Source organism: Oncorhynchus clarkii, chromosome 17 (genome assembly GCF_045791955.1).
Source record: "Oncorhynchus clarkii lewisi isolate Uvic-CL-2024 chromosome 17, UVic_Ocla_1.0, whole genome shotgun sequence".
NCBI classification, from domain to species: Eukaryota; Metazoa; Chordata; class Actinopteri; order Salmoniformes; family Salmonidae; genus Oncorhynchus; species Oncorhynchus clarkii.
Window position 1 is genome coordinate 58,173,218 of NC_092163.1, and position 21,578 is coordinate 58,194,795.

Below are 21,578 nucleotides of genomic sequence, written 5' to 3' on the forward strand. Positions count from 1 at the left end.
GGATTATGCCATATTATGCCATTATTCTTTTCAAAATTCTTCAAGCTCAAGTTTGTTGTTGATCATTGCTAGACAGCCATTTTCAAGTCTTGCCATAGATTTTCAAGACAATTTAAGTCAAAACTGTACTCAGGAACATTCAATGTAGTCTTGGTAAGCAATTCCAGTGTATATTTTGCCTTTTGTTTTCGGTTATTGTCCTGCTGAAAGGGGAAATTGTCTCTGGTGGAAAGGAGACTAAACCAGGTTTTCCTTTATGATTTTACCAATGCTTAGCTCCGCTCCGTTTCTTTTTATCCTGAAAAACTCCCATCCCTGCCAATTACGAGCATACCCATATCATGATGCAGCCACCACCATGTTTGAAAATATGGAGAGTGGCACTCAGAGATGTGTTGGATTTGCCCCACACATAGCGGTTTGTATTCAGAACAAAAAGTGAATTCCTTTGACACATTTTTCTGTACAGGCTTTCTTCTTTTCACTCTGTCATTTAGGTTAGTATTGTGGAGTAACTACAATAATGTTAATCCGGCCTCAGTTTTCTCCTATCACAGCCATTATCCTCTGTAACGGTTTTAAAATCCCCATTGGCATGATGAAGTCCCTGAGCAGTTTCCTTCCTCTCTGGCAACTCAGTTAGGAAGGCGCCTGTATCTTTGTAGTGACTTAGTGTATTGATACACCATCCAAAGCCTAATTAATAACTTTACCATGCTTAAAGGAATATTCAGTGTCTGCTTTTTTTTTTACCCATCTACCAATTGGTGCCCCTCTTTGCAAGGGATTGGAAAACCTCTCTGGTTTTTGTGGTTTAATTATTACTTAGGCTTTCCATAACATATGGGTTGAATACTTATATAACCAATACATTTTAGTTATGTATTTTTGTTTATTTGTAAACATTTGTAGAAATGTATTTTCACTTTGATGTTATAGAGTATTTTCTGTAGATCAATGACAAAAAAATCACAATAAATCCCTTTAAATCCCACTTTGTAAAGCAACTAAATGTAAGGGGGTAAATAATTATGATAGACATTTCTCTGATTTTCTTTAAAAGAGTGTTCAGTGACTGATTCAGTGACAACAAAATCATAGAAAAAAAATGTAAAAATATAAAGTTGTTAAACAACTGACATGAAAATTAAATTGTAGTAACAGTAAATTAGTGCTTTTTGAGGTCGGTTCGGTTCATATAGAGCTGCTGCCTATGCTGTCTGACTTAATCACTATTTTAGTAGTTCTTCAAAGTAAATAAGGCATACTTAGATCAAATATTTCTAGGTAGATGTAACTCGTGAAGCAACTACTCTCTATCCCTTCTGATCAAGCATTCTTCTGTCTCTTCTCTTGACCTCTGTGTCTGCCACACACTAACGCAACGTAACAGGCATAAAAGAAACACACAGACGGACAAGTAGGCGCAATGGATTATCATCATTGTAGTTAATTACCATGTTTTCTGCACTTAACTATGTAGAATATTGGCCTGTTGGAAACTACAACTCCCAACACAGTTCAGTTCAGGCTTCACACAATTCAGGCTTGATCTGCTTTATCGCTAGAGAAACTGTGCAATGTTTATATTGAGCTGACAGAAGAAGAATAAAACGGAACAAAATGGAATTCAAATAATTTAAATGAAATTACAGATAATTGCCCAGCACTACTGAGTAAATTAAACTGCAGTACTCTCTTAAAGAGAGAAATGGAAGAAAGAAGCCAGTCTTTCCTGAAAAACCAGCATTGACAATGCTCAAAATATTCACAGAAATCGGTTCAATCCCCACTTTTTTCTGCTTCCCTCCCTAAGGTGGTGGAAGTCTGTTTCATTTGATACCCTCTGTATATCTGTTTATCCACTGGGCAGATATTTTGGCTGCCTTCTCTCCGGGCCTAGTCTTTCAGCAGCCCCAGCTTCCTAAGTGCCTCTCGTCTGTCTTCTCCCATGCTGGGCATCATCATCACACTGAAGCCTGGGCAGTGCAGAGTCTTGTGGGGGGACACTGGCTGAGCAGCGGGGGTTGTTTTCACCTGTTCTGAGGCTTTGTTGAGAGCAGATGGGGTGCAACGTCCACCCTCCCTCTGGCTGCCAAGGGTGGCGGAGCGGGGATCGGGATGTATCCCATGGTCGGCCATGTAGCTCCCAAGCCCCACCCCTGAGCGCTCCAGGGTGGCAGCTTTGACCCCACTGGGTTTGGACGGGTGTGAGAGGGGGGCGGTGGGCTGCTCCTCACTAGAGCGATGGAGGAAGCTGCTGCTACTTTTTACTGGCCTGCTGTTAGATTCTCTGGGTCCCTGGGAGGTAGTTGAGGGCTGGCTTCTTGTTGGGTTACCATGAGGTGGAGCTTTGACTCCCACACGGGCTGAAGTTAGTTCCAAGGAGGAGTGAGATTTGGAGGTGCACAGTGGCGTAACAGGCTCAGGTTGGGACTCATTATTGTCTCTCAGGAGCCCCAGCTTTTGTAAGGCATCATTTCTCACCTTCTGTGGGTCCGACAAACGCCTGTCCCTGGGCAATGAGCCCAAGGAAGGGGCACTGGAGTCCGTAGTGGGGTTAGCAGTATCCCTTTGGGTATTCACAGCAATGTGGGAAGGAATTTTGGGGGGTTTTGGGAACACAACTGGAGGACTGGCCTTGTGATTGCTGGGCTCCCGGGGGAGTATCACCTGGGCTGGGGTGACTGAGCAGCCTCTGGGTGTGCTTCCATGATGCGGGTGAATGGGAATGTCTGACGCAGAGGGCTGCCTGTTCCAGTCTCTGGTCTCAGCTGTGGGACTTTGAGGAGTTCTCTTCATGGAGGCACTCTTCCTCAGCTGCACTAGGGCTTCATAGGACAGAGGACCTCTGGGTGAAGGAGGTGGTCTCTGACCAGGGTAGTCTTTGAGCTTTGATGGAGGGGGAATCACAACAACATTGACCTCAGGGGGTAAACAAGGGTGGTTGCCCTGACATAGCATGTTGTCCAAGGCAGTGACCTGGGGCTTTGAGAGAGAGTTCTCCTTATCTTGGGGTATGCCTGGCCTAGCCTTTGGCAGGATGCAGGAGGTGCTGTTGGCCAGGATGAATGGAGTAGGAACCAGGTAACCGTTCTGCTCTCTGGGATATTTTGATACATCTGAAAGAGAAACAAAATTCTCATTAGATGCTTTCGATATTCAAGAGGATCTAATTCCCTCCTGGGCAGGTCACTCACTGTTGAGTTTGTTTTGGCCCATGGAGGCAGAGAGGTGGGCCATCTTGGTGGCCACATTGCCAGGGGTGGGCAGGCGGTCAGGCTCATCATTGGATAGTCCACTGTCCTCCTCAGTCTCTAGGGACTCTATGGTCTCTTCCAAGAACATGATACATGCCCTCTCCTCAGCAGACAGGTGCTCAAAGCTATCGTCACTCTGCAAGACACACAAGACCAATTTAAAAACACTTAAAACCTCACAACACGCTTAAGGTATTGTCAATTCAGTTCATTCTGAGCTGTTTAGTTCTATGTGAGATGCAGTCATTTGTCATAAAATGTATTTAGCAAAATATATTTTGCGGGTTCAGGAATACAACTTGAGAAATGTGAGGATAACAAATGTACTTACAAATCCAGAGTTCATGCTGACAACACTGTCACAGCTGCCTGCACTGTCCATGCCAGTCATTGTCTCTATGGCGACACCACCCGGCCATGTGTCACTCTTAGGCATTGTAAGGATGAAGGAGTCCAAGGTCGTAATAGAAGTTGGTAGTAGAAAACCTTTCTCTCTCTCTGTTAAAAATATATACAAAACATTAATTACACTTTGGTACTTTGATAATACCACACATTTCTTTTTCACATGTTCTTATCTAATTATCCACAAATAAAACTTAGCTAATCCATTATTATAATCCGTTTCACATAATCTATTGTCTCCCTATCAAACTCTCTCTCACACACACACCTTTCTAAACCTTTTTATATCACAGTCAGATCTCCTTACATAACCATGTGAGTGATTCACACAAAACGGATGAATGGGTTGCAGAGCTAGTGGAGAATAACAGGGTATCCTGGCTAAATCTATTTCTGTGAGATATCTTAGCTAACTACTCTCCTGGTCACATGTGACTCAGATTACAGCACACACTACTCTAATCTCCTTCCGAAGGATCAATTTCAGCAAGAATGAAAGGCAATACAAATGATACCCCTCCTTAACGCTGCATACTACTTAACCATATACCTGTTGGGATAGATAAAGTAGCTTGTTTGTTAAATTAGGCCTTTGAAAATGTAGAATGATGTAGGTAATTGTTGAACAATGTCTTTCACACCATTTTCCATATTATGTGTGAATGCACAACAAACAAACAGATGTGAGATATGAACCTCTAATTAAATAGTCTGAGAGTCTGATATCATAATAAAGTACTCCCTGATTGAGGGGTGTTTTAGAAGAAATGCCGCTGGAGTGGTTTCAACACCTGAGTGGTGCGCCTAAGTAGGTCAGTAGAGAGACAATAGCCGTTCTGTTCACTGCTCAGGATTTGTTACTCCATACCAGGCAATTTCCCTGTGGAAGTTAAGTTCTCTATCCACAGGCATTTATGTAAAATGTCTATCCAAATCTCTATCTGCTCTTGAAATGTGATTTTGAATGTAACAATGTTCGTGATAATGTTTATTGTCTTTTAACCTGTGCGAATCGGGACTGATCTAATGCAAATAGCAAGGCAGTGGCACCTCAAGCAGACACTGTAGAGCACACAGCCTCATCTACTCTGATTCACAACACAAGTGTGACAAAAGTGAACAATACAGTCGATACTGGATAGAAAAGTAATAAAATGTCTTATCCATGGTTATCAGTCTCCTACTGTATAACACATTCCAATGTTCCCTATAGATGTTTCACCAGATATGAGATATGCAAAAGATATGAAATGAATAACCTCCATTGTGTTTTGTGTTACATATTTCAGAGGTTTAACCAAGACACTCAAAAGACTTTAACCCTCATGCCCCTATCATGCCAATGTGTATGATGAGCCTGCTCTATGGGTGAAAGAAGGGAAAATAGATGCAGGTTATCACCACACAGTATTATCCGTTGTGGTGCAGTATTTACAGAGATTAGCTATATCACGCAGGTGCTGTGACAACATGCTAATTTCCTCAGAATAATAGATCTCATATCATCTAGTTAATCATTACTTCAACTCACCACATCTGACATAGAAGTGCATATACTTATTAGCGAGAAGAACGGTCCTGTCAACTGCTCGAAGGGCTCATATGGAATACAACCCATATGTGTCTGTGATGGTGAGTCACCTGACACACAATGGAAAAACAAACGTGTCATTCTCCATCAATTCAGGACAAACTATATTGTAAACATTCTTGCATGATTTGCTCAAACATACACATGCACTGGGGGCAATAACATAATAAGGGGATTAACACTTTGTTGTCATAAAGCAGATTAAAATTTGCAAGCAGATATTTAACACCATGGTCAATGTCTTTTTCTGATCTTGACACTCCCATTGGACTCAGTATGTTTGTACAGAGGCAACTAGTGAGTAAATGTATGCCGTGCTGGTCTTGTGTCTTATTCAGGAAGGTCAATTGATCTGTATTATCAATAGTTGCCATACAATCTAGGCAATATACAGTAGCCATGCAGATAGTTTACAGCTAAATCTATGTAGGCTATACATTTGTTTTAATTTCAAGAATCATTCAGAATCATTATTTTATCATATAAAAATATACAAGTAGCTATTCTCTATTGTACTATAATTAAGCTTACCTGTAATTTGTTGCAATTTTACAGGATTTGTGCTAATAACCCCACATTCCATCAATTGCGCAGGGCTTGTCCGTCCACCTGTTGCCTGCCTGTACCGTCTCCACTTCTGTTCAGCACCTTGCTACTACAGGTGATAATAAACCATGTGCTACACATTCTTAACCAATCATAGCACAGTACACCTAAGCTGTTGACGCTTCATTCAAGCTACACATCTATGTAGTAGTAGGTTAACTACATGTTTTAGTGGTGTTAACCTTGATCCTTGAATCAGTAAGCAATTTTGTTATAGTATCTACAAAAATGCCTACCACTAGCGTTTTATATTCTCAGAATACCTGTGTGGGAATGGCCCTGAATGTAGTGTGTCACTGTTGTCATGCACAGGTTTCCAATCCTATTGTTGGAGATTGAAGGTTCCTTAAAATAACATGTCTAATCCAGTTGGCAATGATTAAATTGATTTAATCATGTTTGTAGGATTGGGATTCATTATAACTGGCTTTGGTCAGTGAATAATTATGGACTGTTAAGGCTATTCAGCAAACTATCAACCAAGATAAAATATTACCCATGACAAATTATTAAAGTGAATCTACAAAGTAAATTGTACAAGATAAAAAAAAAAAATACAGTATATATATATATATACTGCAATAGCATTGCCCTGTCATAGCCTTTTTGCTGACATCCTAAAATACTTCCAATTAAATATTCACTGGCTCACCAACGTGAGTTTGAAATCAATCCCATCTGCATTGTACAGGGTTTATCATAAGGAAAACAAATCTAAGCAGCATTACTGTATTCAGTTAGGGGGGAATTTCGTCCTGAGTTAAGTGTGCGTAAATGGAACATAATTCCCTTTTTTTCCACTTGACTCTCTATGCATATTCTGACCTTGAACTTAAGCATGAAAAAAGCATGCTATTTACCCGCTATTAGTTTGGGGCCGAAATCGAATAAATGAAGGAGTGGCAGAGGTTTGTCTACAGGTAAGCTATATTCTGACCTTGACTTAATTCCATAATAATTCCACCACCTTTATGAACGAGGAAACCATGAATAAGGTATAGCAAACAAACCTGTTTCAAGTGGGAAAAGCATCTACCTTATTTTTCCGATATAAATGACATTATTCTCCATGCACTGTAATTTACAACTTGATGAGAGAAATGTTTCTGGTAGCCTTCCACAAATTTCTCACAATAAGTTGGGTGAATTTTGGCCCACTCCTCCGGACAGAGCTGGTGTAACTGAGTCAGGTTTGTAGGCCTCCTTGCTCGCAAACACTTTTTCAGTTCTGCCCACACATTTTCTATGGGATTGAGGTCAAGACTTTGTGATGGCCACTCCAATACCTTGACTTTGTTGTCCTTAAGCCATTTTGCCACAAGTTTGGAAGAATGCTTGGGGTCATTGTCCATTTGGAAGACCCATTTGCGACCAAGCTTTAACTATATGTATAAATATGTAAATATATACATATATATACATATACACATATATATATATATATATAAATATTTATATATAAATATATATAAATCAGATGATTAATCGGTATCGGCTTTTTTTTGGTCCTCCAATAATCGGTATCGTGTTGAAAAATCATAATCGGTAGACCTCTAACAATGAATATGGTTATGTTTGGAGGAAAAAGGGGGACGCTTGCAAGCCGAAGAACACCATCCCAAATGTAACAGCACTATTTATGACTTCAAGCCTATCAACTCCTGAGATTAGGCTGGCAATACTATAGTGCCTATAAGAACATCCAATATTTAAAGGTATATGAAATACAAATGGTAGAGAAATAGTCCTAGAATTCCTATAAAAACTACAACCTAAAACTTCTTAACTGGGAATATTGAAGACTCATGTTAAAAGGAACCACCAGCTTTCATATGTCCTCATGTTCTGAGCAAGAAACTTAAACGTTAGCTTTTTTACATGGCACATATTGCACTTTTACTTTCTTCGCCAACACTGTGTTTTTGCATTATTTAAACCAAATTGAACATGTTTCATTATTTATTTGAGACTAAATAGATTTTATTTATGTATTATATTAAGTTAAAACAAGTGTTCATTCAGTATTGTTGTAATTGTCATTATTGTGTGTGTGTGTGTGTGTGTGTGTGTGTGTGTGTGTGTGTGTGTGTGTGTGTGTGTGTGTGTGTGTGTGTGTGTGTGTGTGTGTGTGTGTGTGTGTGTGTGTGTGTGTGTGTGTGTGTGTAGTCAACACCTTCATGGCGCGCCGATGACACGGGCGTTCTTCACTTGATTGACTTTAACAAATAAGCACCAATCGGGGTCAAACAAAGCTAACTTGATAGCAAATGAGCTGGGCTTTACGGGAGTATGCGGAAGTATACCCCGTATCTGTCGCAACAGCAAGCCTTTTCCTTTTGGACAAAAATTGCAAGAATAATAGAGAGTTATGAAGTTATGAAAACTGGGTGTTTTTCAAATGTTGAACTTGGCTACTAATACTGGAAGAGCTAAATCAAAGTCCAAATACACAGATTTGACGATTTGGGCAAATCGTGAAGGAGACCTGTTGATTTCACACTAAATGTCATGTAGCTTGCTCATATTTCAAGTTATCAGTCTGAAACTTTGCACATACACTACTGCCTTCTTGTGGACATCATTGGAATTCACAACCAGAGTGATGGATAGATTTGGGACCTTTCTGGTGCATTTCAAAGATGATGGTAGAAAAAAATACAAAACAACAGTTGTTTTTTTCTTTGTATTTTCTTCTACCAGATGTATTGTGTTATACTCTCCTACATTCAATTCACATTTCCACCAACTTCAAAGTGTTTCCTTTCAAATGGTACCACAAATATGCATATCCTTGCTTCAGGGCCTGATCTACAGGCAGTTAGATTTGTGTATGTCATTTTAGGTGAAAATTGAAAAAAAGGGGGCTATCCCTAACAAGATTTATCAGGCCTACTGATGGTCGATATGGATAGTGGTTAATATTTAAAATTATAGAAAAAGAAATCCGGGGTAGCCTATAATTAAGACATTCGAATGCCCATCCCTGCAAGTTAAAAAGCTGTACAATTTAAATTCTGCATAATGGCACAGCATTTCATAAACTTTACCGTGGGAAAATTGATATGTTGATATGCTCCAGTTTGCTGCCATATGACTGGTTTCACATTTGTAAAATAGAGGTAAAATAGATCTAAAATAAATGTCATTTATATTTACAATTCCATTTTCCAAAACGGATTACTCATTTACCTAGCTCTTATCTCTCATCAAGTTGTAAATTACAGTGCATGGAGAATAATGTAATTTCTATCTGAAAAATAAGGTAGATGCTTTTCCCACTTGAAGCAGGTTGGTTTGCAAATCAATCCCAGAACAACAGCAAGACCTTGTGAAGATGCTGGAGGAAACGGGTACAAAAGTATCCAAATCCACAGTAAAACTAGTCCTATATCGACATAACCTGAAAGGCCGCTCAGCAAGGAAGAAGCCACTGCTCCAGGTCAACCGATTAATCGGCATGGCCGATTAATTAGGGCCGATTTCGAGTTTTCATAACAATCGGTAATCAGCATTTTTGGACGCCGATTAGATTGCACTCCGCGAGGAGACTACGTGGCAGGCTGACCACCTGTTACGCAAGTACAGCAAGGATCCAAGGTAAGTTGCTTGCTAGCATTAAACTTATCTTTTAAAAAACAATCAATCTTAACATAATCACTAGTTAACTACACATGGTTGATGATATTACTAGTTTAACTAGCTTGTCCTGCGTGGCAAATAATCATTGCGGTGCCTGTTAATTTATCATCGAATCACAGCCTACTTCGCCAAACGGGTGGTGATTTAACAAGCACATTTGCGAAAAAAGCACTGTTGTTGCACCAATGTATCTAACCATAAACGTCAATGCCTTTCTTAAAATCAATACACAGAAGTATATATTTTTTAAACCTGCATATTTAGTTAAAAGAAATTCATCTTAGCAGTCAATATTAACTAGGGAAATTGTGTCACTTCTCTTGCGTTCTGTGCAAGCAGAGTCAGGGCAGTTTGGGCTGCCTGGCTCGTTGCAAACTGTGTGAAGACCATTTCTTCCTAACAAAGACCGTAATTAATTTGCCATAATTATGACATAACATATATATATATATTTTTTTCACCTTTATTTAACCAGGTAGGCAAGTTGAGAACAAGTTCTCATTTACAATTGCGACCTGGCCAAGATAAAGCAAAGCAGTTTGACGCATACAACAACACAGAGTTACACATGGAGTAAAACAAACATACAGTCAATAATACAGTAGAAACAAGTCTATAAACGATGTGAGCAAATGAGGTGAGATAAGGGAGGTAAAGGCAAAAAAAAGTCCATGGTGGCAAAGTAAATACAATATAGCAAGTAAAACCCTGGAATGGTAGATTTGCAGTGGAAGAATGTGCAAAGTAGAAATAAAAATAACGGGGTGCAAAAGAGCAAAATAAATAAATAAATAAAATAAATACAGTAGGGAAAGAGGTAGTTGTTTGGGCTAAATTATAGGTGGGCTATGTACAGGTGCAGTAATCTGTGAGCTGCTCTGACAGTTGGTGCTTAAAGCTAGTGAGGGAGATAAGTGTTTCCAATATTGAAGGTTGTGCAATGTAACAGCAATATTTAGACATATGGATGCCACCCGTTTGATAAAATATAGAAAGGTTCTGTATTTCACTGAAAGAAAAAACATTTTGTTTTCTAAATTATAGTTTACAGATTTGACCATATTAATGACCTAAGGCTCGTATTTCTGTGTGTTTATTATAATTAATTATATGATTTGACAGAGCAGTCTGACTGAGCGGTGGTAGGCAGCAGCAGGCTCATTCATTGAAACAGCACTTTCCTGCGTTTGCCAGCAGCTCTTCGCAATGCTTGAAGCACAGCGCTGTTTATGACTTCAAGCCTATCAACTCCTGAGATTAGACTGGCAATACTATAGTGCCTATAAGAACATCCAATAGTCAAAGGTATATGAAATACAAATGGTATAGAGAGAAAGAGTCCTATAATAACTAGAATCTAAAACTTCTTAACCTTAAATATTGAAGACTCGTGTTAAAAGGAACCACCAGCTTTCATATGTTCTCATGTTCTGTGCAAGGAACTTAAACGTTAGCTTTTTTTACATGGCACATATTGCACTTTTACTTTATTCTCCAACACTGTGTATTTGCATTATTTAAACCATATTGAACATGTTTCATTATTTATTTGAGATTAAATAGATTTTATTTATGTATTAAATTAAGTTAAAATAAGTGTTCATTCAGTATTGTTGTAATTGTCATTATTACAGATGTGTGTGTGTATATACACTGCTCCAAAAAATAAAGGGAACACTAAAATAACACATCCTAGATCTGAATGAATGAAATATTCTTATTAAATACTTTTTTCTTTACATAGTTGAATGTGCTGACAACAAAATCACACAAAAATTATCAATGGAAATCAAATTTATCAACCCATGGAGGTCTGGATTTGGAGTCACATTCAAAATTAAAGTGGAAAACCACACTACAGGCTGATCCAACTTTGATGTGATGTCCTTAAAACAAGTCAAAATGAGGCTCAGTAGTGTGTGTGGCCTCCAAGTACCTGTATGACCTCCCTACAATGCATGGGCATGCTCCTGATGAGGTAGCGGATGGTCTCCTGAGGGATCTCTTCCCAGACCTGGACTAAAGCATCCGCCAACTCCTGGACAGTCTGTGGTGCAACGTGGCGTTGATGGATGGAGCGAGACATGATGTCCCAGATGTGCTCAATTGGATTCAGGTCTGTGGAACGGGCAGGCCAGTCCATAGCATCAATGCCTTCCTCTTGCAGGAACTGCTGACACACTCCAGCCACATGAGGTCTAGCATTGTCATGCATTAGGAGGAACCCAGGGCCAACCGCACCAGCATATGGTCTCACAAGGGGTCTGAGGATCTCATCTCGGTACCTAATGGCAGTCAGGCTACCTCTGGCGAGCACATGGAGGGCTGTGCAGCCCCCCCAAAGAAATGCCACCCCACACTATGACTGACCCACCGCCAAACCGGTCATGCTGGAGGATGTTGCAGGCAGCGGAACGTTCTCCACGGCGTTTCCAGACTCTGTCACGTCTGTCACATGTGCTCAGTGTGAACCTGCTTTCATCTGTGAAGAGCACAGGGCGCCAGTGGTGAATTTGCCAATCTTGGTGTTCTCTGGCAAATGCCAAACGTCCTGCACGGTGTTGGGCTGTAAGCACAACCCCCACCTGTGGACGTCGGGCCCTCATACCACCCTCATGGAGTCTGTTTCTGACCGTTTGAGCAGACACATGCACATTTGTGGCCTGCTGGAGGTCATTTTGCAGGGCTCTGGCAGTGTTCCTCCTGCTCCTGCTTGCACAAAGGCGGAGGTAGCGGTCCTGCTGCTGGGTTGTTGCCCTCCTACGGCCTCCTCCACGTCTTCTGATGTACTGGCCTGTCTCCTGGTAGCGCCTCCATGCTCTGGACACTACGCTGACAGACACAGCAAACCTTCTTGCCACAGCTCGCATTGATGTGCCATCCTGGATGAGCTGCACTACCTGAGCCACTTGTGTGGGTTGTAGACTCCGTCTCATGCTACCACTAGAGTGAAAGCACCGCCAGCATTCAAAAGTGACCAAAACATCAGCCAGGAAGCATTGGACCTGAGAAGTGGTCTGTGGTCACCACCTGCAGAACCACTCCTTTATTGGGGGTGTCTTGCTAATTGCCTATAATTTCCACCTGTTGTCTATTCCATTTGCACAACAGCATGTGAAATGTATTGTCAATCAGTGTTGCTTCCTAAGTGGACAGTTTGATTTCACAGAAGTGTGATTGACTTGGAGTTACATTGTGTTTTTTAAGTGTTCCCTTTATTTTTTTGAGCAGTATATATATATATATACAGTGCCTTGCGAAAGTATTTGGCCCCCTTGAACTTTGCGACCTTTTGCCACATTTCAGGCTTCAAACATAAAGATATAAAACTGTATTTTTTTGTGAAGAATCAACAACAAGTGGGACACAATCATGAAGTGGAACGACATTTATTGGATATTTCAAACTTTTTTAACAATAAAAAACTGAAAAATTGGGCGTGCAAAATTATTCAGCCCCCTTAAGTTAATACTTTGTAGCGCCACCTTTTGCTGCGATTACAGCTGTAAGTCGCTTGGGGTATGTCTCTATCAGTTTTGCACATCGAGAGACTGACATTTTTTCCCATTCCTCCTTGCAAAACAGCTCAAGCTCAGTGAGGTTGGATGGAGAGCATTTGTGAACAGCAGTTTTCAGTTCTTTCCACAGATTCTCGATTGGATTCAGGTCTGGACTTTGACTTGGCCATTCTAACACCTGGATATGTTTATTTTTGAACCATTCCATTGTAGATTTTGCTTTATGTTTTGGATCATTGTCTTATTGGAAGACAAATCTCCGTCCCAGTCTCAGGTCTTTTGCAGACTCCATCAGGTTTTCTTCCAGAATGGTCCTGTATTTGGCTCCATCCATTTTCCATCAATTTTAACCATCTTCCCTGTCCCTGCTGAAGAAAAGCAGGCCCAAACCATGATGCTGCCACCACCATGTTTGACAGTGGGTATGGTGTGTTCAGGGTGATGAGCTGTGTTGCTTTTACGCCAAACATAACGTTTTGCATTGTTGCCAAAAAGTTCAATTTTGGGTTTCATCTGACCAGAGCACCTTCTTCCACATGTTTGGTGTGTCTCCCAGGTGGCTTGTGGCAAACTTTAAACAACACTTTTTATGGATATCTTTAAGAATGGCTTTCTTCTTGCCACTCTTCCATAAAGGCCAGATTTGTGCAATATACGACTGATTGTTGTCCTATGGACAAGAGTCTCCCACCTCAGCTGTAGATCTCTGCAGTTCATCCAGAGTGATCTTGGGCCTCTTGGCTGCATCTCTGATCAGTCTTCTCCTTGTATGAGCTGAAAGTTTAGAGGGACGGCCAGGTCTTGGTAGATTTGCAGTGGTCTGATACTCCTTCCATTTCAATATTATCGCTTGCACAGTGCTCCTTGGGATGTTTAAAGCTTGGGAAATCTTTTTGTATCCAAATCCGGCTTTAAACTTCTTCACAACAGTATCTCGGACCTGCCTGGTGTGTTCCTTGTTCTTCATGATGCTCTCTGCGCTTTTAACGGACCTCTGAGACTATCACAGTGCAGGTGCATTTATACGGAGACTTGATTACACACAGGTGGATTGTATTTATCATCATTAGTCATTTAGGTCAACATTGGAACATTCAGAGATCCTCACTGAACTTCTGGAGAGAGTTTGCTGCACTGAAAGTAAAGGGGCTGAATAATTTTGCACGCCCAATCTTTCAGTTTTTGATTTGTTAAAAAAGTTTGAAATATCCAATAAATGTCGTTCCACTTCATGATTGTGTCCCACTTGTTGTTGATTCTTCACAAAAAAATACAGTTTTATATATTTATGTTTGAAGCCTGAAATGTGGCAAAAGGTCGCAAAGTTCAAGGGGGCCGAATACTTTCGCAAGGCACTGTATATATATATATATATATATATATATATATCAGACGATTAATCGGTATCGGCTTCATTTGGTCCTCCAATAATCGGTGTCGGTGTTGAAAAATCATAATCGGTCAACCTCTAATAATGAATATGGTTATGTTTGGAGGAAAAAGGGGGAGGCTTGCAAGCCGAAGAACACCATCCCAACCGTGAAGCACGGGGGTGGCAGCATCATGTTGTGGGGGTGCTTTGCTACAGGAGGGACTGGTGCACTTCACAAAATAGATGGCATTATGAGGATGGAACATTATGTGGATATATTGAAGCAACATCTCAAGACATCAGTCAGGAAGTTAAAGCTTGATCTTAAATGGGTCTTCCAAATGGACAATGGAAGAATGCTTGGGGTCAAACTTGTGGCAAAATGGCTTAAGGACAACAAAGTCAAGGTATTGGAGTGGCCATCACAAAGCCTTGACCTCAATCCCATAGAGAATATGTGGGCAGAACTGAAAAAGTGTGTGCGAGCAAGGAGGCCTACAAACCTGACTCAGTTACACCAGCTCTGTCAGGAGGAATGGGCCAAAATTCACCCAACTTATTGTGGGAAACTTGTGGAAGGCTACCAGAAACATTTGACCCAAGTTAAACAATTTAAAGGCAATGCTACCAAATACTAATTGAGTGTATGTAAACTTCTGACCCACTGGGAATGTGATGAAGGAAACAAAAGCTGAAATAAATCACTCTCTACTATTATTCTGACTTTTCACATTCTTAAAATAAAGTGGTGATCCTAACTGACCTAAGGCAGGGAATTTTTACTCTGAATAAATGTCAAGAATTCTGAAATTTGGCTAAGGTGTATGTAAACTTCTGACTTCAACTGTACACTAATCTTTTAACATTACCATTGGTTGAAGAACTGAATGTGGCAATTTTCAGAATGTGTGTAAAGGCTTTCCAAACCATTGTTATTATGATTCATAAATACTTTCCTAAACCTAAATAATTTACAAGAGCAGAGTATTTTTTAATCTACCAATTGGTGCTGAAACGGAGAAACGGAGAAGAACATGTCTGTCTACAAAATTCTAACTAAAAGGTACACTGTCTTTAAAGGGATGGCTTAAGATAAATGTAATGAAACCCTATTGAATTAAAACTACACGAGAAAATCTGTTGGCCAGCAAGTGGGAGGATTTTCAGGAGTTGAATTAAATTTATTCTGAGTGTGAAAATACTGAAAAGTGCATAGGATAGGCGTACATTTCCTAAGTCTTAATCAACCCCTTACTGATGGTGTCTAGGGTTACTGTCATAGAGCTCCACATTTCATTCCCTCATCAGAGAGATGCTTCACAACATAGAATTAAAGTGTAATCCAACAGCGAGACCCTTGTACACTGTTAGAACAGAGTAGCCTACGTTTCAGTAGGGTAACAGTGAATGGCAGCCATACTATTGCTGAGAGATCTTTCATTGGTTGACAATACAGTATCAATATGTAGGGCTTAAAGCACAATAGAATCTTAAACCGAATACAAAAACACATTCACTCAAATAATATCCTAAATGATTTATTTTATTGTGACACAACATTGGAAAAATCAAGTAAACCCAGTTTCTCTGTAGTGCTTTGAGTGCAACATTCATTGAATGTTTCCTTGAACATCCATGTTGTGAGAGAAGTCTTATTTGAGTCAAATCAACCCCCACTAGAACCATGCCCCAGACCTCTTACACACAAGTCTTTGAAAAGTCCAAGCAAGAACAGGGAAACATATTCCACACAAAGCCTGCCCTGATCCAGAGTATTTCATTGTAAGACAAGCTTTCATAATGCTCATACATGCTGTCCATTTTCTATAAATAACAAGTCAAAAGAGTTTTCTGAATTGTATACACTTTGGAGTCTGTTTACAACCAGCTGACAAAAGCTAAAATAAATATTTTGTTTTGAGAAATGATGTGCGAGAGCTTTTAGACTGCATTAATAGTTAGATGGGGGAAGAAAAAAAACTCATTGCCTATAATTTCCACCTGTTGTCTATTCCATGTGAAATGTATTGTCAATCAGTGTTGCTTCCTAAGTGGACAGATTGATTTCACAGAAGTGTGATTGACTTGGAGTTACATTGTGTTGTTTAAGTGTTCCCTTTATTTTTTTAAGCAGTATATATATATATATATATATATATATTTATCGCAAATTCTAAAATACGCATAAAGAAAATATGCGCTTTTTCCACTAAACTGACTTGTTGCGGATCAAAATCAGTGCATGATGACGTAGTGGACACAATGTATTTCTTTCACAAAAGTTTTCATGTTCCAAATAAAATCTAAAGTTCAATGTGTTTGCATCACATTTACAACTCCAACTCCATTTTCAACTAAATAGCAAGATGTGCCTACTCTATCTAGTCTTGGCAAGTGCGCTCTAGCCAACAGCTTGCAGATACAGTGCGAATAGGCTAGTCTATATGATATGATTATTACGGATAAAGGCGAGAATATTTGTTGGTCAAACTGCAGTCAAGCATCAATCATCATGTCACCAGATTATTTATTGGAAAGGAGCATCAAGCTCAACATTGTGCACTTTTACCAGCCTGTGAAGTTCATCATTTATTTCATCTGCAGCCTAATAAACTACATGGTTTCCAGAGTCGTAGCGGAAGAACCACACACACCATATAATTGCGTGACTCCAAGTTTATGTCAATATGATGGTTATTCTATCAATATCTGCGCATAAAGGCGTTTCCACCATTTTTCGCATAATTAATTTTAAAGACAAAAAGATCCCACCATGTCGAACAAACAAATTATCTGTCGGCATTAATAAAACTGTACCGAAGATTCCTGTTTCCATCACAGCTGTTTTTTGAAAATATGGTATGACTTATCTTGCATAAAAACGGGATGGAAACATGGTTATAGATCAACATTACAACTATGACATCACTTGGTGGTCCTCACATTAGTCCAACAAGACCTCCAGGATGTGAGTGAGAGGCTAATGGGAAATGAAAAAGAAAACACTATCATGAAGAGAATGTTGAATAGCAAAGCACATTGTGTACAGTACCTGAACTACAAATATATAATGATTCATCACATAGACTTACAATCTATATCATTCAGTCTAATAACTACAAGATTAAAATGTAAATAAAATAAGCATGTAGCATGCTTATCGATTCTCTGTAATACAAAATACCAGAATTCAAATTACACCATATCAAATAGACACAAATAAATATAATAAAAAAACAATCCCACTGTGGGTAATGCCATGGCCTTTTGATGCTAGAGTGCCATGGCATGATAATAATTGCATGAAATGTTAATGTTCCACACCAAGAGCTATATTTCAATCCAAACACCTGACAACCCACAATGCAGAAAATAACTAAATTAATTCAGTAATAGCTTACACAATAACTTATACAGTTGTCACAGCACCATTGTTGAATAATTTAGGGTTGTATTGACCTAAGGAATCTAGCTAAACTCTGCTATTACAAATATGAAATACATTGCCAATGCAAAATAATAAAATAACAGCTTCTCTACCAAGTGACTGACTGGGTTTATATTTGATATTTTGCAACAGTTGTCACTGTTTTTCCAAGTACTAGTGAGGCACAAACAAAAACATTTTAATTAATATTGTCATTGATGTGTGAAATCAAACATGTATCTTGCCACAATGGCCCTGGAAAAATATTTCTGTTGTAGTACTATCTAGCCATGCCATGCCGATTGTGCCGACAAGTCAGAACTGAAAAAGCAAGGCATTTCCAGGCATCTCCAACTTTGGTATTAAGAAAGTTTTCTGCTCCATTAGTGTCAACAAAGAGAACAAATGCTACATTACTGAGCAACAAGACTTCAACAAACAATCACCCACTGTGTTTTGAGTTTAGTGTGAAGACTCAAAACTGAGCTTAAAAATGTCCCTAAAACAATTGTAGAGGATATTTTGTATGAGATCAGAACCTTACAGTAGATTAGCCTGTGAGCTGACAGCTGTAGTAGTAATACTGAACGGGTAAGACAGAACTCAGGTTCTGCAGAATCTTGCTGGACCAAGTGAGGTAGGGGATCGTACAGACACAGATGTGACGGCATGGGAGTGGTGGTAGTGAGGTAAGGGGGGGGGGGGGGGGGGGTGAGAGGAGGAAGAGTGCTCTGACTTACACCTCTCCAAAGTTGGTGTGGCCCGTCTCCTTGGCATGTTCCCGGGCCTCCTTCTGTCCTACTAGGCCTGTCTGACACACCATGCAGCGCAAGGCAAAGCGGTTGATGTCCGTAAACTGCCGCTTCCTTCGCGCCTCATCCGCTAGCTCCAGGGCCTGGGCCAGGATGATGTCATCTGTGGTGGAGAAGATGGTCCGGGGCGGAGTGTCGGAACTAGGCGTTTCTTTCTGCAGTGGGTCGTAGTGGATGCCGTCGTAGATGAGCAGCACACGTTTGTGGTAGCCAGCGTCCTCACCAAATCTATCCACACGCACTGTCTGCGTGTCCACTACACAGATCTCACACTGGTAGAATTTGGACAGGATGGACACCTCTATAGCTCCGCCCCAGGTGTCGTCACGTCGGATCCAGGTGCAGTACTCCTCGTTGGTCTTTCCCAAAACCGCCTCAGAGTAAGCTGTTGGGTCACTCGACACGATCTGGGCGATGAGGCCTCGCATCTCGGGGGCACACGCTGGGTCGTATACCCCGCCCTCCACCACATAGGAGACACTGGTGAACAGACAGGAGTTGTCTGCTGGAACGACCCTTCTGGCCAGCACAGGGGGAGACTCCAGGCGGGGTCCCTTGGTTACAGCTGAATTGGTTGTCTGGGTCTTCATCTTGTTCTTCTCTTCCTCCTCAACAATAAGAGTGTCTCCTGCAACACAGTCATTTTCTTAATCAAATACAGCCATGACACTGCATGGTGAAGTGTATCCAGCTGTGTAAAAGTCACAAGTGATTGATTCAAGTGAGAAGAGAGAGACAACATAGCCTACCTGATTTGATGGGGTAGTCCTTGAGGTGAGCATCTCCGTTTCGGAGGTCCAAGCTAGAGGGAGGGTAACCAACCATGATCTTCTGTACATCACAGGGGATACCAGTCAGCTCCTCTACCTTGCTCTTCAGCTCCTGCACACAGGACTGATGGGTCAGGCCCTGCATTATGTGGCTCCCATTTTTGGTTTTGCAACGCAGACGCAACATCCTGGGGTCCTTAACCTGTGGGAATAAAACACCATTCAACAAAGGAACATCACAGGCGTGTAGGCTACATACAACTTAAGAAGTGAATGCTAGTTTATTCAGGCCAAGGAACCTTGTAGCAAGACATTACTTTAATTTCTAATGGAAAAGTAATTTGTTTGAAGTCAGCATGCTGATGACACTTCGATGGGGCTAAACTGCCAATCACAGCAGTGCCAGCAAAACAACTGACTGCAACTATTTATTTGTTCTGCAACTCCAAGATCTTTTTCACCTCCCGAGTGGCGGTGAATTGCAGTGCTAGGGAGTCACTACAGACCCGGGTTCGATCCCGGGCTGGATCACAACAGTCCGTGTGATCGGGAGTCCCATAGGACAGCGCACAACTGGCCCAGCATCGTCCGGTGTTGTGCCGAAAAGCTCCTCCCTGCCAGAACCCTCCCATCCCTCGCGTGAACGTGCACACACACACGTCATTGCTGCGACTTGCTTGCTAGTTGAGATTCTTGATCACGTTAGGCTGCGTTTCCCTTTATTTTTCATGGTGGTTTGATCGCAGGGGAGGCACTAGTAATGTCTGCAGTTTTCGGGTTTGGCTATTTGTTTCAAGTGTATTAGTCTAGAAATAAGACGGAGCAAGACGGAGATGCTCTTCATCCGAGGGACTGCCTGCCCATTCTCAGATTTTAGATAATCCGAGATGATCACTTCCTTTACATTCCAGCCCTAACCTGAATGTTCTGCTTTTCCGCCACACCATCCAGCGATGACCCCAAGATGCTAAGTCAGAGCCTTGTCAGCTCCAGATTTGACTACTTCAACTCACATCCTGCTGGAATCCCTGCATTCTCAGATTCCCCTCTGTTATTAATCTCTATATTGTAATCAATAAAAAGTGTTTCAAAATGCTGTACTTTTATTAACATATATGTTCAGATCGCACCTGAGAAGGGGTGTAATATCTCCAGATAGGCGTGTGGTACCCTTCCTCACCCATGCCAAAAAGATGTTACTTCTTGTGGGGTCTTTACTTATACTCTCACTTTCAAGGCAATGTACAATGAACCTACTGAAAGAATACTGACTAAAAGGCAAAACAGAACTGTCAAATTATATTATAGCTGTGTTGTTGTATACTTCAAATCTTAAGTGTTAGAATCTTAAGTGTAACAATTTTGTTGGGGAAAACAACTGAAATGTCCAATTGTTTTCCCCAGTTTGCTGTGTCAAATACGGACAAAGATGTTAACATCATGAGAGAAGAAATAGCTTTTCGGCACAACACCTGTTTAGGGGAGGGTTTCGCCGGGGGAGAGGACTTTACAAGTAGGCAGTCATTGTAAATAATAATTTGTTCTTAAATGACTTGCCTAGTTAAATAATGTTTAAAAACAAATAACATAGCATTTCTGTGCTAGCGTTTAGCATGTTGTCACTTTCCTCTTCTGCTATCTACAATACGAGACGAGCTGGTTTCAGTGAAACGGTCAAGCAAAACACAAGCAAATGAGCAATCTGATTGATTAACGTTAATTGATGTTGAGTGTTAGCTAGTTTGACAACTAGGTTAGCTAGCTTGCCAAGTGTTCTGCTAGCAAAGGGCTAACGTTAGCTGGCTAAACTGTTATGGTACTTTATACTAACGAGATTGCAGCCTCACTTTACATAACTATCTACGTAATTGACCTATTTAATTAATAATTGAACCATTATTTATTTGTTTACCTGATGAAAATTGTACCCCTGCCTCGGACAATAAATATCAACCGACAGTCTCTGATGTGTAGAACGTCACAAATGTGAGTGTGTTATTATTCGTAACGTCGTTGCCACACACATGACGTATACACAAGCTTTGTTTCCTTTTGGCTCGAAGAGGGGATAGATCCACTCAATTGATGGATCCAGTCTCTTTTAAAATTAAATGTTAACTTTTGTGACATTAAAGCCTCATATAGTGTATATCCTAATAATGCAATTGAAGTGAAATT

At 40.5% G+C, this 21,578-nt stretch overlaps 2 protein-coding genes across 4 annotated transcripts; both read right to left on the reverse strand.

Annotated features, from left to right (window-relative positions):
* Positions 1 to 1,171: 1,171 nt before the first annotated feature.
* Positions 1,172 to 5,869, reverse strand: LOC139369860 (specifically androgen-regulated gene protein-like). 2 transcript variants are annotated; one of them, XM_071109140.1, is made up of 4 exons: positions 5,788 to 5,869; positions 3,592 to 3,758; positions 3,201 to 3,396; positions 1,172 to 3,122 (listed from the first exon to the last, which is right to left on the reverse strand). In XM_071109140.1, the coding sequence occupies exons 1-4, from the start codon at positions 5,837 to 5,839 to the stop codon at positions 1,900 to 1,902; spliced, it is 1,638 nt and encodes a 545-aa protein (XP_070965241.1). In that variant the 5' UTR covers positions 5,840 to 5,869; the 3' UTR covers positions 1,172 to 1,899. The 2 variants fall into 2 exon arrangements, with proteins under 2 accessions (XP_070965241.1, XP_070965243.1); XM_071109142.1 differs by lacking the exon at positions 5,788 to 5,869 and having other exon boundaries at positions 3,592 to 3,809.
* A 10,047-nt stretch (positions 5,870 to 15,916) lies between these two features.
* Positions 15,917 to 21,395, reverse strand: LOC139371175 (ubiquitin thioesterase OTU1). Of its 2 annotated transcripts, XM_071111333.1 has the most exons (4): positions 21,313 to 21,395; positions 19,380 to 19,602; positions 18,559 to 19,258; positions 15,917 to 17,371 (listed from the first exon to the last, which is right to left on the reverse strand). In XM_071111333.1, the coding sequence occupies exons 2-4, from the start codon at positions 19,585 to 19,587 to the stop codon at positions 17,317 to 17,319; spliced, it is 963 nt and encodes a 320-aa protein (XP_070967434.1). In that variant the 5' UTR covers positions 19,588 to 19,602; positions 21,313 to 21,395; the 3' UTR covers positions 15,917 to 17,316. The 2 variants fall into 2 exon arrangements, with proteins under 2 accessions (XP_070967434.1, XP_070967435.1); XM_071111334.1 differs by lacking the exon at positions 15,917 to 17,371 and having other exon boundaries at positions 18,555 to 19,258.
* Positions 21,396 to 21,578: the final 183 nt, after the last annotated feature.

Coding starts and splice junctions, on each gene's coding strand:
- LOC139369860 (XM_071109140.1), bottom strand. CDS start 5,839: ATGGAATGTGGGGTTATTAGCACAAATCCTGTAAAATTGCAACAAATT. Junction 3,759..5,787: donor AAAATTGCAACAAATTACAG/GTAAGCTTAATT, acceptor TATTTTTAACAG/AGAGAGAGAAAGGTTTTCTA. Junction 3,123..3,200: donor GGGCCAAAACAAACTCAACA/GTGAGTGACCTG, acceptor TTTCTCTTTCAG/ATGTATCAAAATATCCCAGA.
- LOC139371175 (XM_071111333.1), bottom strand. CDS start 19,587: ATGTTGCGTCTGCGTTGCAAAACCAAAAATGGGAGCCACATAATGCAG. Junction 19,259..19,379: donor GGACTACCCCATCAAATCAG/GTAGGCTATGTT, acceptor ACTGTGTTGCAG/GAGACACTCTTATTGTTGAG. Junction 17,372..18,558: donor CACACCAACTTTGGAGAGGT/GTAAGTCAGAGC, acceptor ATTTCCCATTAG/CCTCTCACTCACATCCTGGA.